Source organism: Phaseolus vulgaris, chromosome 2, assembly GCF_051622355.1.
Source record: "Phaseolus vulgaris cultivar YP4 chromosome 2, ASM5162235v1, whole genome shotgun sequence".
Classification (NCBI taxonomy): domain Eukaryota; kingdom Viridiplantae; phylum Streptophyta; class Magnoliopsida; order Fabales; family Fabaceae; genus Phaseolus; species Phaseolus vulgaris.
Window position 1 is genome coordinate 31,700,318 of NC_143499.1, and position 17,455 is coordinate 31,717,772.

The window sequence follows — 17,455 nt, forward strand, 5'->3', positions numbered from 1 at the left end:
AAATAAGAAATGAAATTCAAGTAGAAGAATTGTCTTAAAAACATAGCTGAAAGCAAAACCTTTTCAAAATACGAAGAAACAGAGTTAACAGTAGTACTAAAAACAAACAAGAATTTTAAAAAGTTAAAAACTAGAACAATATATAAATAAAAATATTTTTTTAATATCCGTATAGCAGAACAACTTATAAAAAGAGATAAGTCGTTGACTTGGTTAAAAAAACAAGATTCTAATGGTGTACTTGTCTTTTTTTATTGGGTCCAAAGCCCATCTTCTTGTATTATTATGATAGCAAAATATTGATCGTCAAGTGGTTTGAAAGGTTGGTCTTATGTTCCTTCTGTTTGGTCCGGCAGGTGTGCCTTCTATTTCTTGCTCATGCTTTGGTTTGGTTTTCTTGTTTGAGAGACACATTTCTTCTTTGATGTGGTTTTTTGTTTTGCATGACGCTATTTCGTGAGATTAGGAATTTTTTGTGTTTTATTTTGAAGGTTTGCTTTTATTCAGATTCTTTTTTATATAAGAGTTAGAATACCTTTTATCTTTTGTTTATATTTATATTTATTTATTGTTTATATTTATATTTATTTATTGTTTGCTGATTAAAAAAAACTATAAACATTAAAGATAAATGATCAAATTTTATAGGAACATTTATTAGAGTTTTCTTAATTTTTCTCCTCGTTTACCTTGACATGGAAGACTAAAGTGTGACTAATTTTCTTGTTATTTGATGATGAATTATGACTTTGAATTAGTTAACCAAATACTTTATCCTTCCAAATGAATCTCTTTATATAATTATTGAAAAAAAATAAAAGTATATTGATAGTATTATTTAAAGAGACAATTATTCAATAACGAAGGACTATGAAAAAACATATTTGTCGTGAAATTATAATTTTTCTACATTATTATAGTAAAATTGTTAAGGGGTATAGTTTTATAGGTTGTGAAAATACGAATATTTATAGGGTAATGAAATTTTCACATTCATCCAATAAAAAAACTCACTTCACAGCTCAAAATAATATTTTATTTTTCAATTTAAAATTCTAATATACAATTTCTCTATTATTAAAGTGGATATAATTTTTTTAAGGAGTGTAAAAGGTTTTATTTTCCATATTTATACGATGGTGAAGGTGGGGAAGATAGAATGCAAAAAGAGTGGTGAATGATAATGATGGCCGTTGCAAGACCAAACTCCGCCAACATCGGAGACATGCAGCGCCCATTTGCGTTCTGCGAACATCATAATCAAAATCTTAGGTTATTCAGGAACAACGTTAACGCCACAAAAACACTCCTACTTCAACCCCTCACTGCACCAACATTCATTACTCACATTTCCCGTTTTCAACCTCCCTTGCACATTCCGTTTCTTCTTCTCTTCATCTTCTCCGTTACTTTTTCTTTCTTCTGTTCCCACCTTCAGTATTGCTTAATTCATCAAACCACCACCACCATCATCACACCACCCTGCAAACAAATTCCTAACCTCCTCCCCCCCCAAAAAAAAACCTTCTCTCCCGTGTCAGTGTGCTTGGTTTTGCGCCTTGCCAAGCGTATGATTTTGTCATCTTTTGAATTAGTATTCTACGATTTCGTTATCTCTTTTGTTCATACATAAATCACACTTTTGACCGGATCCTTTACATTGTAAACAATTAGCAGATGCGGCCATAATGGCGGTTGCGGTGACCGTAAAAATTTGTAACGCTGTGGCTGAAACCGCGATCAAACATACCAATTTTCAAAAACATTTTGTCGAAATGATATTGGTTCCCTGTCTGATGGTGTTGTAATTTTCAATTAGGCTATACGAAATCACACTGTGCATGGATTAATTTTTCGCATTACGTTACGTTCTTCCCAATTCCTATTGTTTCAACGTTACGTTACGTTGTTTTTGTAGATTTTGATCAATTGAAGGTGCCGGAATGGAACAGTTCCGGCATATCGGAGAGGTGTTAGGGAGTCTGAAAGCGCTTATGGTTCTGCGCGACGAAATCCAAATCAACCAACGGCAATGCTGTTTGATCCTGGAAATATTCAGTTTGGCGATGGACACGATCGCGGAGGAGATACGGCAGAACCTGAAGCTGGAAGAGAGGAACAGCAAATGGAAGGTTCTGGAATTTCCTCTGAGTGAGTTGTGCAGGGTTTTCAAGGAGGGAGAGCATTACATAAAGCAGTGTTTGGATTCCAAAGGTTGGTTGGGGAAAGCCGTCACCCTCTCTCACCACCGAGACTGCGTGGAGTTCCACATCCACAACCTCCTCTGCTATTTCCCGGCGGTGATCGAGGCCATCGAGATTGCAGGGGAGGTTTCAGGTTTGCACCCGGAGGAGAAGGCAAAGAAGAAGGTGATACTGGATCGGAAGTACGACGTGGAGTGGAACGACCCGGAGCTGTTCCAATGGAGGTTCGGGAAGCAGTACCTGGTCCCGCGCGGCATTTGCAAGAAGTTGGAGAACGCGTGGAGGGAGGACAGGTGGAGGCTCATCGAGGCCATCAGGGACAAGACTCCGAAGGAGGGTGGTTCTGCTGCGTTCAGGAAGAGCGAACGTGGCCTCGCTAATATGCTCCTCAAGAAGCTTCTTAACGGGTCGGAGATCAGCCCGATTGCGGTGCTTGTCGGGTCCAAAGATTACCAGGTGAGACGCCGGTTGGCCCACCTGAGGGACTTCAAGGAAATTCAATGGCTGGGGCAGAGTTTCGCGTTGAGGAACTTTCAAGGGGAGAGAGAAGCGCACCAGGGTGAGGTCTCTTCTCTGCTCTCGCTTTCGCACCCCAACATAGTGCAATACCTTTGCGGGTTTTACGACGAGGTGAAGCAAGAGTTCTCTCTTGTGATGGAGTTGATGAAGAAGGATTTGTGGACTTACATGAGAGAGAATTGTGGTCCCAGGAGGCAGATTCTGTTCTCTGTCCCTGTTGTGGTGGATCTCATGCTTCAGATGGCCAGAGGCATGGAGTACCTTCATTCCCAAAACATTTCTCATGGACAACTTAACCCATTGAATATTCACCTCAAGTCAAGGAACTCCCAAGAGGGTTATTTTCAGGCAAAGGTTGCAGGCTTTGCCTTGTCTTCTGTCAACAATGGTAGTGCTGACACTGGTGCCATTCATGACTTTAGCCCTTTCACTTGGTATGCTCCTGAAGTTCTAACCCGGTTGGAACAAACGCAGAATGTCCTCTGTTCTTCTACAGAGAAAGCCGATGCCTACAGCTTTGGGATGATATGCTTCGAGTTGTTGACAGGGAAAGTGCCTTTTGAAGAAAACCATTTTCAAGGAGACAGAATGGTCCAAAACATCGAAGTCGGTGAGAGACCTTTGTTTCCTTACCATTCCCCGAAATACCTTGTGAGTTTGATCAAGAAGTGCTGGCAAACTGACCCTGCTCAGCGTCCCAGCTTCTCCTCCATCTGTAGGATTTTGCGGTACACCAAAAAGTTCCTTACCATGAACTCAGAGTCCCAAGTCACCAACCCTGAGCTCAACGTTCTTGAGGCTCCTCCTGTTGATTGCTGCGAGATAGAGACAATGTTCCTTAAGAGCTTTTCCACCGAGAGGTCGTCTTGTGTCTCCGCTGTGTCGCAGATACCCTATGAAATGTTTGCTTATAAGGTTGTGGAGAAAGAGAAAATGAATCCCAAAAACAGCGGTACTAAAGATGAGTGCTGCGAGCACCACCGAAAGGATGGGTATAGGAGTGAAAGTGATGAGCCAAGAACACTCTGTGAAGATGATAACGCATTCATAGTGGAAGATCCTCTCCCTCGAACAACCTACCCCACATCAGTTTGTGACGCACGAACTGTTTCCTTTCAAGTGCCCTACAAGAAAACTGTTAGAATAAAGAAGCAAACACATCTAAAGGAAAAAAAGGACCAAGGTCAGTTCACTTATATATATGTATATCGTTTCCAAGGGGTTTTATTCTAAGTGTTCATCACGGTTTCTTTCTAGTGCTCTTGAGAATGAACTTTCATCTTCTTTACGTTAAAAGATCATTCATGCACACCTTGTGTTAAAATATACCAACAAGAGAAAGAAAAGAGAGAAATGTGAATGTGGTAGGTAATATAATACAATATGACAAACACAAAAGAGGCAAAATGAAAGGTGTTCATAGCATGTTTGCTAGCATAATACATATTTTGCTGAATTTGATTGCAAGAAACTAAATGCATATGAAACTGGTTTAAACAGGAACGCCAAAATTGCGGCCGACAAAATCATTACCATCTACATCGAGTCGAGTTTCAAGGACGAGAAAGGTGAATACACCATCACCGGTTCCAAGCAGTTTGAGCCCCAGTAGAAGACGATTTACCCTGGGGTCTGAATCGGATCGCAGCTCTAAAGGGAATCGATCACCATCACCGGCTCAAACGAGGTTGAGCCCCAGTAAAAGACGGCTTACCCTGGGGTCTGAATCGGATCGCAGCTCCAAAGGGAACCGATCACCATCACCATTGCCCATTCCTTCAAGGAAAAAACACGAGGGTAATTTGTCGGATCATAAGGGCAGTTTAAGGTCGAAGAAAGTGGATCAGTCAGCATTAACTAGATATGGTAGGATGACAGATAGTTCAAGGATGAAGTTGAACAAATCTTTGAGCCCGGGAAGAATGAGACGTGCCAACACTGAGACCAATTTGAAGGGGCTCACGCCACCCCGTCCATTGAGCAATGCAGGAACATCCACAAGGAGCAGAAAAAGTGATAATGTCTCAGTTTCGGACAACGGTTCAAGGATGTCAACAGGTAGGTTTTCGCCGTTGGCAGTCACTCCCCCAAGCCCCTTTGAGAAGAAAACAGACAAGCGGTCATCTTTCTGACTCCGAAAGCAGTTTTGTGAAGAAAAGAGGAAGCATGTCACCGTTTGCATCGATCCCTTTGTTATACAACTTGTGGCCATGTCTCAGATTATGGCCCTTTTCACTTTCACGATGACTTGTGGTGGAAGATTCTCACGTGTTTTAGATTATTTGACAAGCCCTTTAGGTAAGGGGTACACTCCCTTAGACGTCGGTTCTTGTTCCTGTTCCATATCACTTAGAAGTGTAGTGAATTTAAAAACTTTCTTCTTATTCAATTTCTGAGAGATGATTTTAAAGATAAAACCGTGACCGAACATCAATACTATCTTTCGAATTTGAGGTAAAACACTCATCAACCTATCTTTCTTAGTTTGCACAGTTCTAGTCCTTTGACTGTTTTGCGTCATTCGAATCTTCCCCACCTTTATATGTTCCTGCTTAAAACGGGCATATCTTATGAGGAAAGTATGGAAGCTCAAAATGTAGCTTGTTAAGGGAAGGTTAGAAGCATAGTTGTATATTGGCAATCTTTTGGAGGTTTCTTGTGTTTTAGGAGAAGAGTTTTTGCATCTCAACTGTTGGTGGAGGGAGATATTTGTATGTATAAATTAGGTTATACTTTCACATCCCTTTAGAAGAAAAATGGTTGGATGTGAAATTATCATGATACTATGAAATTATTGGAGGTTGCCTCTCCAATTCTCTATCCTTTTTATTTCGATCTTCTCAAAATCAAATTAGGATTTCAAATATCTCGATAAAATGATTTATTTTATTAAACAATTTTATTTATAAAATTAGAACAACATTCACTTAAACAAATAAGTATTTATGAAGTTATTATATTAATTCATTTTTAAGCTCTTTGATTTAAGTTTTATTCTATTTATAAAATTGGGACAAACACATGTCTTTATATTTAATCTTATTATTTTTTTGGTTTGACACCATATTTAATCTCTATGAAGGGAAAATTTGTATGAGTTGAATTTTATGTTTAATGCAATTAATATTGAACTTAAAATTATTGGGTTTAATTATTTTGATTTTGTACTGATTTCTTTTTTATAATTATCATATTTTTGGAAGTTTAAGCTTAATCCGATTATGATCTGATGTGGACTTAACCTAAAATATCCTATAAATGATTAAAGATTAAATGTTCTTTTAAATAATAAATAACCTCAATTAAATACGTGTTACGAAATTTTATATAAAAAAAAACATGCAGATTTTGTTTAATTTAAAACTTAATGAATAAATATAAAAGTATTAATGTAGCGTGTTCCCAACTTCCCAATAAAAGTGAAGAAAAAAGAAAGAAAGAAAAGAGTGCATAAACCTGAAGTTATATGCTTTCCATTCATGGCAAAGGATTGATTCATCTTATGATAAACAATCAGTTTTCCTATAAACCCTACAGTTGCTAGTCCTTCATAAATAAATAAAATCTGAAAAGGACAGCAATACAATTTACATTGGCACGGTTAACCTTTGCATAGATACAGGGTACATTCTTCAGCTAATAACCAACTTAGCACCAATGATTTCAACTCTAAAATCTTTAGCCCAATTTAGACAATTTTATGAATAAGTACAGATTCGAATCAAATTTCTACCGAAAGTTAAAATTAAATTACGCACATCAGTTTTAAAAATATTAAATGAGGAAACCGATGCACGTAAATTGATTTTAACTAATAGGAGAAATTTGATTTGTTTTTCTTCTCCAATTAATGTTTGTTGAGAAGTTTCTCTAAAGTGGACCTTAATTAGTATCGAATTCAATCTGCTTCTCGGATTGATCCCAGCGATATTTAAGTATAACAAGCCTTTTCTACATATGACAATGTGAAATTGTGGTTTGGAGTCCGAGTTGCACATGATGATGAATCCAACTACCAAAAAAGATGAGGATTTAGATTGCAGATGTATTTCTCCATTCAATTATGGCTGACATTGAAGCCCTTCTTCTACTTCAAATTATAAAGCCATAGCTGAAGATGTCAAAAGAATTTTTATACGCTCCCAAGGGGTTCATGGGATTGGGCAGAGTGCCTGAGTGACAAGGACAAACTCCAGGAACTCGCAAAACTGTAATTCAGCCATGGGGAGCCTTTTCTTTAAACCATCTGCAACACTTTCACACATCCACTTGAATTGGCTGCAATAAGCATGTCGGATTTCCCTCTCCAGCACACACTTGAAACAAACTGTCCATTGTCATCCTCTGTGTCTTTACCAGAAATGGGATCAATGGACCCAAATTTGTGCGAAGTGATTGGCATGGGAAGCGATCTATAGTAGGAATAAACCTGCAAGAAAACATAATTGTGATGCCTGCACACGCACACAACTTTCTGCTCGATATTTAAAAATTCTGGCCTATTCGCTTTTTTATATTAGTCATTAAATAAATTTTGAATGCAATAAATTACACTGACATTGTAAAATTTCCCGAGGACACAGTTCTTTAGTTTTTCTTTTCTTGCCACTATAGAAACTTCTTTTATCAGAAGACATTATACAATATTTTCAAACATTTAAAAGAGTCCGTGTAATATATACTGTTTTTAAAACAATTAAGGAAGATTAATGTGGGGGTAAGAAAAAAGGAAGGGCGTCATGAGAATTTTGATGAAATCTCAAGGAGAGTTAAGGAAATATATACCTCATTTGTTTCTGAACCACACGCTATATATCCATCAGCCACTGACAGACCCACAAAATTCTGTCAAGAGGGGGGCAGAAGATTTCAGCTAACCAATTTGGAAAACATAAACATGGGCCAGTTCAATGACAAAAACAGATATAATTCCTCAACAGTGAACAAATCATTTTGGTCAAAACCAATATGGATCTCATATAATTGATTTTGATATTCAGATCATCAACCATAATCTAAGTCTCCATTTAACCCCCAAAAAAGTGAAATTTTAAAAGGAATTTGAAAGAGTAACAAACAAGCTTTGCAGACTCTTCATAAACATAGATTCCGCCCAGTGCTATTAAATTTAAAACCAAACCTTTTCGTTGGTGTGTCCTGACAGGGTTAGGCTGCAAGCATTAATGGATGCACCCACAGGAGAGGTTTTATTGAGATCCCAGATCTTCAATGTATTGTCAGTAGAAGCAGAAACAAGTGTTTCAGAGTCCAAGAATTTGACATAGCTAACGGCCTTACGATGGCCAGCCAATACACACCAGGGACTTCTAAGATTGCGAAGATCATAGCAATATGTTGAGTAATCCGCAGATCCAAAGGCCAGTAAATGGGAGGAATGAGAAGAGAATTGAACACAGCAGACATTAGCAACATTCCTGATTGTGCCTAAACAGTTCCTCTGGGAAAAAAAATTATACTGCATAAGCTCTTGATTAATTATTGGGAAGAAATTATCATTCACTCTTTTACAGCATCCTATACTTTTGAAAAGACAATGTGAAGCAAAATGTATCCATTATGAACAACAGGTCTCCACTACAACATTATTTATTTTGAAAAATAAAGATATAAGTGTTGAATATGATTTTAGTCCCAAAAAAAATAACCGCCTCCTTTTGGTCTCTTGTCTATGATAATAAGGGCACATATTACCATATATGATGCACTGATACTTCAATTTGTTTCATGTATCCATATCCGATACTGATACTCTAGTTTACTTCACCAATGCGTATCTATGAAGAACCCAAACCCATGAACAAATATTTTTATGATGATAATGATTTACAGTTTTTTATTTTTATTTTGACAATGTCCAAGAAATGTAATTCGAATTTAAATCTGCACAATTGCAATTATATATTTATTATGTTCTAAATTTTTTTATACATTTTGAACAAAGCATATGTCAAGCAGAACATCCTCTACTTTTAAAATAAGCATATCGTCATATCGCATACGCCTTGCATTGTATCCGATCTGCGTTTCATATTTGTGCATCATAGATTACCATAAATGAGGAACCAAAAAGAAATGATTATATCTAGTTACTAAAATCAAACATAAATGAGGAACCAAAAAGAAATGATTATATCTAGTTACTAAAATCAAACATGGCCTTATTTGTAAGGACTAAAATTACATTTAACACAACATAAAACAATTTAACAGAAACCTTTCTTCATACAAAAAATCTTACATTCATCTTCTTGATACGAGTACAGAAAGCTGTGATCAAGGTCTTTTACTTTAAGGGGGAAATTTGCAGATGTGAGCATGGGTCAGGTTTGAGGAAATTTTGGACCCAAACCAAGGGTATCAAATTAATATTCAGATAAAAATAGTCAGGCTAATTTTTGAATCACGAACCATAATTTATAATAATCAAATAATAGGCTTTGAAGACAATGAAAAATAAATTAAAATATATCATATAGCCAATATATGGAGTTCAATGTAACAACTTAAAATTAAATTAACCATAAAACAAAACAATTAGTTTATCTAAGCTTGTAAAGTCTCTATTTTGAAAGAATGAAAACAAAGAAATGAAACAGACAAAGAGAGTGCGTGCAGTGAATGAATAAGTCGCCGAGGAATTATAAAATAGGATAAGTTCATAAGTACTCTTTCAATTCCTCTTCATTTAACCATTTAAGCTTATATGACTTTACAATTTTTTTCATGAGAATTGGTAAAAGAAAGTATAAAAGAAGAAATAATGAGTTGCTAAATTGTATACTTCTTACTAAATATTGATGAAACGAAATTGCACCAACTCATTCATAGACCATGACATTCAAAGTCATTCGAGATTTATCTTATGATATGAATAGGTAGCTAGCCGAATTGCACATAATCTTACAATTCTAACAACATTGATTCAAACTTTTTTGAAAAGGTTCGGTTCAGGTCAGGTTTGAAATTTCCAAACCTACTACTCAACCCTATTACTACGAGTTTATCTATTTTCAAACGCATGAACCCAACCCTAGCTGAAATTTTTAACACGGGTGGGTCAGCCAGTCCAGGATCAACCCAAATGAACAGTGAATATAAAAAATTACAATATTCATGCTATGTTACAAGAAAAGCTAAAAAAGAAACAAAAATTCAAATACATTGTAACTCTAGTTTCTTTCTTCCTTACCAATTTGAAATCAAGCAAAATCTGCACACCCACATGCTTACATGCATATGTACTGTATATGTGTGTGTTTGCACATGAAAAGGAGGTTTACCTCACTGATGCTCCACAGCTTGACAGTACAATCATCACTTCCACTGGCAAACTTCGTAGGGCATACAACAGAGAAGTCAACAGACCAAGCCCTCTTCTCGTGTTCAGTGAATTGAGAAAATTCTTGGCCTGTACTTGCATCCCATAACTGAAAATGCATCAAATTACAAAATGCCCTGACTAATGCAGGAAGTAAAAGCATGTGCAGCTGTCAAAAAATTGGTTACACTCTCTCAGAACCCAACCCCCCGCCCCCTAAAAAAATCATTTCCCAGTGATAATGGGCCCAGGTGTTTACAATCAAGTGAATGAATGCCATTCTATATTTAAGTAAATGGTGATCACCAGTCTCTATGTAATGCTATATAATATGTTATGCACAAACCACATGTATTTCGGCAAAAGTGCATACATTCCACGTAATGAGTATGATTCAGGTAGTGCTGCAACAGTAGCACAAAGTCGCGGCAGAAAATGACATTATTTGAGAATATCATAGAAGAAAAGATCGAGGACAGCCATCAAGAAAACTATTTATTCTTTCATTTCTTTTTAAAAATCCACAAATGTAAAGTCTTAGTATCTATGTTTTTGCTAGTGCATGAATGAAAACTTTATAAGGATAAAGGTATCAGCATGTGCACAACCACACATGATTTTACCTTCAAATTATAACTTTCTATGAATGCATAGTATTTAATAATAAAACAAAAGTATCCCAAGTATTCTAAATTGTTCTATCCATGTATACGTATTATAAATACTCATCTCTAGATTCCAATTTCACAAGGTAAAACTTTTAGGAGTTATGAACCCAGATCACTTGGAAAAAGACATCCCTAGAAACTTCAGATTTAAATCATAACTGTATATGCAAGTTAAAAAGTCAGGGAAACAGCTATGATAAAATCAAGGCATTAACACGTCACTAATTAAATTGCTAGAGATACAATATGAAGCTGTTCATGTCTTTACCTAACAGATTATGCTTTAAGGACAATTAGTTAATCACAAGGCATTAGAGTCTATATGACAAAGTGGTCTAGAGTCTGATCCTTGTCTCACCGCTTTTTTTAATAAAAATTGAATTTCAGCACAAGGTAGGGGAGCTTGTGCGTTATCTATGATTTAAGCCCAAAGGACTCTGGATAAGTGGGTTTGTTTGAGAAATAAATGTTATATAAAATCATTCATTAGTCTTCTGCTACTAGCACAAACTTTAGGGATAAGTTGTTTTAGTCATGACACAACTGATTAAAAAACTAGATGTTAGATTCCAAACAAGACCACCAATTTGAGAAAATAATTATCTATTGGGCAGAGATTTAGCCAGAATATTCTAGGGGAAAAAGTGAGTAGACCTTCTAAGGCAAACTATTTCAGTTTGAACCAAAAAAAACATCAATTCCGTAGAAGTAATGGATGAATATAGCAAAGAACATCTTCCAATAATCAAATAATGGTTCAAAGAGTGTCTTATGCAAAACATACCTTGACTATACCATCATAATCTGTAGACGCAAGATAGTTTTTAATATAGTTATTCCAGCAAACACAGCTGAGTTTTGATCTGTTTGACATCTCAACCACGGGGTAATGGATATCAACAGAGTCATTGCAAAGTGCACTAAACTCAAATATTTTTATTTTCTTAGATATCCCAGCTGAGGCAAAGTAATCTGCATCCCGATCAAAGCTTAAAGAGCAAATGACATTTGCAGGATTGTTAAAATCAGCATTTCTTAGTACACCCAGCACTTCAAACTTGCAATAACGTGCATACTTGCACAAACCATCAAAGAATGTCCCTAAAGTATCTTTCCTTTTAGGTTGTTCCTCACTTTTTTGGGCCACGTGCCAGTTCTCACGATTTCTTAGTACATCTTTATCAGGGTGACTTGAGGCATCTGTTTCAGAAAGCTGAAGTTTGGATCTCATGGAAAAATAAGCACTTTCAAGATGGCATATATTTCTCATCAATCTCACTTCATTTGACTTAGAGATGGGGGATATTGAGGGCAGCATTTCTAAACTTAAAGAGTCCTTCTTAAGAGGCATAATCTCTTTCTGAGAAGAGTAGTCATTCTGCAAGCCAGAGGACACCAAGGAATTTCTTGAGTCGTGTCTCCTGTCCACCTCTCCTATATCTGATTCCAAGCACTTGATTTCTTCTGCCAATTTGAAAGCACTGTTCTGCTTCTGCTCTTTTAACAAAACAAGGAAATGCAATAACAATTCTGATTCTGCATCTTCTTGGTCAATACTTGATGAAAGTTCCTCACTAAAAAACTCTTGCAATCCATTAATCAATTCAGACTGAAGGATTTCCCTGTTATGCAACAGAAGTTATAACTTTAGGGAATCATATCAATAGAGTATAACTCCGGGTTTGAAGTCCATATTTTAAGAACTAAAAGCATATTAACCAAAACACTAATAAATATGTACTCAAGGACAGAAAGAGAAGAATATCAAATTTAAAAATTCTCTGAATGATTTTGATGAGTACAAAACTAGTCACTCATAAATGCAACATGCATTGAATATTGCAGAGGGCAAAAATTAACAGTGGAACACTGGAATATATCTAAAACACAGAAAAAGAAAATTACTCTAAAAGAAAGAAATTATAGCATCGCTCAGAGAGCTTAGGACACAAACAAGATGCTAAAAATTCCTTCTAGATTATGATTCCCTTACCCTGGTTCCCTTCCTAATAAATCAGAAGTTCCTCTCTCCCTCCTTCACCTCACGCATAACTACCAACCATATACCTTCTCAAAAAACATGTCCCTCTTCCTCCTGCAATAAATTTTCCAAATGCATTTTGTGTGACTAAAATGATCAAAAGATTAGATCATTTATGTGACTAAAATGCCTTGTAACATTCAATGCAACCTCCTATGTTTCAAATTTTTCAATGCAGATGCAATTTAAAAACAAACATGTTTATTAAGTTTGTAGTTAGTAATATTGAAGGGATAGAGAAGAAATATCAGAGAACAAATATTTCAAGTCTATCTATAATACTTCAGAGACAATTTTTTATAAATAATATGAGAAAAATGTGGCTGCCATTGCCTAGTCATATGGGAATTATGTTTTTATTATTGAGTTATAAAGTAAGTTTCTTCACGGCTTTCATCTTGTTAGTTAAGTCAAACACTTAGTTAATAAGGCCTATACATAATACAACATCCAAATTAACCCACCGGTGGGGGAGAGGAGATTTGAGCAAAGATCTTATGATGAGTGATAACACAGATAATCACATGAGAGTTGATTCATGAGCCTAACAATGACAAATGTTATGCATATGCTTATACCTCTTTGAACAACAACATAAACGGCATGCCATGGTTTCATTACACAATATACATTCTTCCATCTACAACATTCATCCAAAAAAGCAATGAAAAAAAGTGAGATACGTATATCAGATGTTTGTGAAATCCTTTTTTCATATAATGATTTAATTTAATCAGATATTAACAATGATAGACAATATTTCCAGTACTACCTTGTTGTTGGACGTGAGGACGATTCTGGATGGAGCAGCCAAAGACAAAAGCCAGCTTCCTTAGGGTTTTCTGATAGGAAAATTGGAGGAAGAATCCTATGTCGAAGATCAGACATTGCTGCAATATGTGTTCTTTCAGAGTCAAAATGACCAAGTAACTGAAAAATTGACCCAAGTAAAATCAGCAGCTGAACTTGCTATGCATCAAATTGCTTCCAGTTATACCAATTATTTAATTTTAGTGACCGGAAAGAATTTCACTAAACTCCCGCACTAGTTTTTTATTCAGCCTGAAATGAGGCAGCCACTTTGCAAAGAAATGTACTTTAATATCTGGGTTTGAGCCTTGCTAAGAAGATATCAGTAAAGTGAAGAAAAAAAAAAGAGAGAAAAACTAATAAGTTTCCAAATCAACACTAATACTAAAAAGCCAAGTTGAGCTGATGTATACAGACCAAAGCTTATTTCAATGTGTACTTCACAAGTTCATACCATAGAAACATGTTTCAATTTTGAGGAATAAACACTATAAAAGAATGCATGAAAATTGCATTATAAATGGAAGCATCATGAACTTGTCTACACACCTCAAAAAGGAGGACACCAAGACAGTAGATATTTGATGATGTTGTGTAACCTCCCTCAGGACTTGTGTACCATTTATTTTCAAATTTTTCACATGATGTCAATGGAATTTGACCTGCATTAGATACATGAGGGATGCTAGACATTCTTCCAATGTTATATTTAGAAAATTGGGGATCTTCCTCATATTCATTGTAAAAATCTTGTGGTCCGCTATGAAGTTTCCTATCACTTGCAGTTTCAAGACCCAAGTCACCACCGGTAACTCTCAAATTCTCATTAAGCCGTTGCTTCTTTGACCCTAAATCATGAGAGGGATATGTTACTTGCTCTGACAGTCTTTTTCTAACAACAGAACTATCTACGTGGACAACTTCAGAATTTACAACACCATCCACCATTCGTTTTTGAACAGGTAAACCAAGGTACATGACTTGGTTTGATGGTGACAATTTAATATAAGATGGACACAGGTTATGCAATGCAACTCCCTGAGAGTGAGAGTTGTCCACCAAATCCACAATCTTCCTAAATATATTCAAACTTTCCACTTTGCTAGTTTTGTGGTGCCCATGTTTCAGCCATTCTCTCAAAGTCACACCATTACATTCAGACCTGCCAGATCTAGGCATAGCACCACATTGAGAAGAAAAATTTGTAGTTTTGGAACCATAGCCCACAGATTGATTAGAGTTCAAGTGAGTAACAATACCAGTCTTCATCTGTTTCTGATCAGTACCAGTGTTATTCTTCATCTGATTCTGATCTGTGCCAATGCTAATCTTCATCGGATTCTGATCTGTGCCAATGCCAATCTTCATCTGATTCTGATCTGTGCCAATGCCAATCTTCATCTGATTCTGATCTGTGCCAATGCTGGTCCTAGTTTGATTCTGATCAGTGCCAATGCTGGTCCTCGTCTGATTCTGCAGTGTGCCAATGCTGGTTCTCATCTGATTCTGTTCTGTGGCAATGTTAGTCTTCATCCGGTTTTGCTCTCTAGACTGAACACAGAAGGCATCATACGACGGACCTTTATAGACAATACCCTTACCCTTCAGTGTATTTTTTATGAAAAACTCTGCAAATCCTGATTGGGATATAATTTTTGTCCGTATTCCTTGACGAACATCACCTGCACCCTCTTTATTTTCAGCGGCTGCCAAGTGCTCCATGACATTGCTCTGGCCATCACTGAGAGATTTTCTGGCCAGCATCTCTGGGAAAGATGAGGATCCAATATCCTCCCGAGCACTGGATGTGGCCTGAACACTGTTTCTAGTTCCAATATCACTTAGTGAATTTCCAACTCCTGAATTACTTGCTCCCTGATAAAAATTCTGCCAATGGTTCAGCCGATTAAACATTTGCCCTCGGTTGTTTGATGTACCAATATCCAAACTTGAGCCATTGTAACTTTTTACTGTTAATTCTTCGACCATAGCATCACCATCATCCATAAAAAGGCTTACACCAGGATGCTGTGATGTATCTGCATGGTCAATACCTTCAACTACATTTTTACCATGTAGAACATCATCATATTCCCGAGGTGGTAAGTGCGAGTAGTCCTGCTTAACAGGGATACGGGCTTCTTGGGATTGCAAGATTTTTCGGCATTCCGTGTGAGGTAAATCTTTGTTCTGGCGCTGCGAATCCTCAGCAACCTCCAATTGTGTTGCCTCATCGACCAATTCTTCATCCATGCTGTAGCTTTAAGTTCAACAATCACATATCCACAGCAGCAAATCTATCAATCAAAACAAAACACAAACAAAAACTGCTTACAAACAACATCGACCAATCTGCCAAATAAATTTAAAAAACGCGTCATTAAATATTCATTAATTACCATTTATAGTTACAATCAGAATAGAATAAAAAGAAATACATGCTATGCAATTTGCAGATTCGGAAAGTGAAATTCCAAAAAATAAAGAGAACAATGGACATGATTATTATAACCTCGCAGGTGAATCTCATTTCAATTACAGAAAATAAAAAAGCATAATAAACAATTAAACATGCGAAAACGATGAAGGTGGAAGAGATAAGCATGTAAGTAATGGAATTAAATTGAGGAGCAGAAAAAAGCGCGAGAAAGGAAAAGTTAGGTGGAAGCTAAGGGAGTGGCAGAGAAGAGAACTTACAGAAAAGCGATTCTGTGGTGAGAGGTAAAGTCGGTGATACCAAACTATAGAGGGAAAGAAGAAGGAAATAAAAGTAGAAGTTGTGTTCTGACAATACAGACCCAGTGGTATTGGCTAATAACAATGGAATCATGAAGAATGAATGAACAAGTGAATTCAAGATAACGGTGCAAGCCTTCATTATTGAATCCGCCCGTACTCACTCGACCCGACCCGACCCGACTACCTGTTCATCTTTCCATCGTTATTAAATAATATCATACATAAAATTTAAATATATTTTAACTAATCTCTTGTTATGAATTAAAAAAAATTAATTTTGTATCAAGTATTCAAAGTGAAAGTTATACTGGTTATTTGGTGATTTTAGTTTTAAGTTCAAAATTATAATAATTGATTGTTTTCTAAACAAAACTGTTTATTCTATGTTTTTAATATAATATTAATTCATAAAATTTAAGAATTATTTGGTTTGAGACAAATATTTTCTATTTTTTTAATTCCAAAAATATATACCTTTTGTTTCTTATTTTAAAATTTTCAGAACAAATAGTACAAATATTTTAAAATTTAAAATAAAAAATAACACTCATTTCTCTATTCACTTTTTCTACTTTTTATTTATTTTCTTATTGGTCATATTTATTCCCGTGTCTTTTTTTTTTGTAAGAAAAATTCGCAGTTTATTGAAATAGATATCTCTATAACGATTACACTTTTTTATGTACTATTTAGTTACTTTATTAATCAAAATATCACAATATTATATTTTATTATATTTTCTAATCAGCTTTGGCTACTTGCAATGCTTGCAATAAATTTCCAGAATCCTTATATTTATTCTATCATTGTAAAAAAAAATTACATTAATCAATTAAAAATCACTTTAAATATTATTATTATGACAATTTATAATTGAATACGAGTGTAAAAAAACAGAAGCGCGTTGTAATCAATTTCTCTATATATTATATAAATCAGTTTTATATCGTAACGGTGTAAAATAAACTTGTAATATTATTTTATAATAGCTCTCACTTTATTAGATAAATTTAACAATTAAAAAAATGTTGAATTTCTTTATTACGTAATAAAATGATTCTTACTAAAATTATAATTGAAAAAAAATTATAGCTAATTTTTTTTTTGTCTTTTAATCAATCATTGTTTTTTTTAA

The 17,455-nt window shown here is 35.5% G+C and overlaps 2 protein-coding genes across 7 annotated transcripts; one reads left to right on the forward strand and one right to left on the reverse strand.

The window, feature by feature from the left end:
• Positions 1-1,826: 1,826 nt before the first annotated feature.
• Positions 1,827-5,133, forward strand: LOC137811468 (Protein kinase family protein). The gene is given in 4 exon segments (XM_068613240.2): positions 1,827-3,906; positions 4,224-4,810; positions 4,812-4,915; positions 4,917-5,133. Coding segments are annotated over 4 exon segments (2,763 nt in total). The 5' UTR covers positions 1,827-1,943; the 3' UTR covers positions 5,026-5,133.
• A 1,041-nt stretch (positions 5,134-6,174) lies between these two features.
• LOC137811469 (protein SPA1-RELATED 2) lies at positions 6,175-16,521 on the reverse strand. Of its 6 annotated transcripts, XR_016518645.1 has the most exons (10): positions 16,279-16,430; positions 14,131-15,878; positions 13,544-13,701; positions 13,350-13,411; positions 12,724-12,825; positions 11,515-12,352; positions 10,025-10,171; positions 7,864-8,181; positions 7,509-7,568; positions 6,297-7,152 (listed from the first exon to the last, which is right to left on the reverse strand). XR_016518645.1 is itself a non-coding variant. In XM_068613242.2 (8 exons), the coding sequence occupies exons 2-8, from the start codon at positions 15,832-15,834 to the stop codon at positions 6,961-6,963; spliced, it is 3,417 nt and encodes a 1,138-aa protein (XP_068469343.1). In that variant the 5' UTR covers positions 15,835-15,878; positions 16,279-16,521; the 3' UTR covers positions 6,175-6,960. The 6 variants fall into 6 exon arrangements, 3 of the variants coding, with proteins under 3 accessions (XP_068469343.1, XP_068469344.1, XP_090154723.1); XR_016518647.1 differs by lacking the exon at positions 13,350-13,411 and having other exon boundaries at positions 6,175-7,152; XR_016518646.1 differs by lacking the exon at positions 12,724-12,825 and having other exon boundaries at positions 6,175-7,152.
• Between the last annotated feature and the right edge of the window lie 934 nt (positions 16,522-17,455).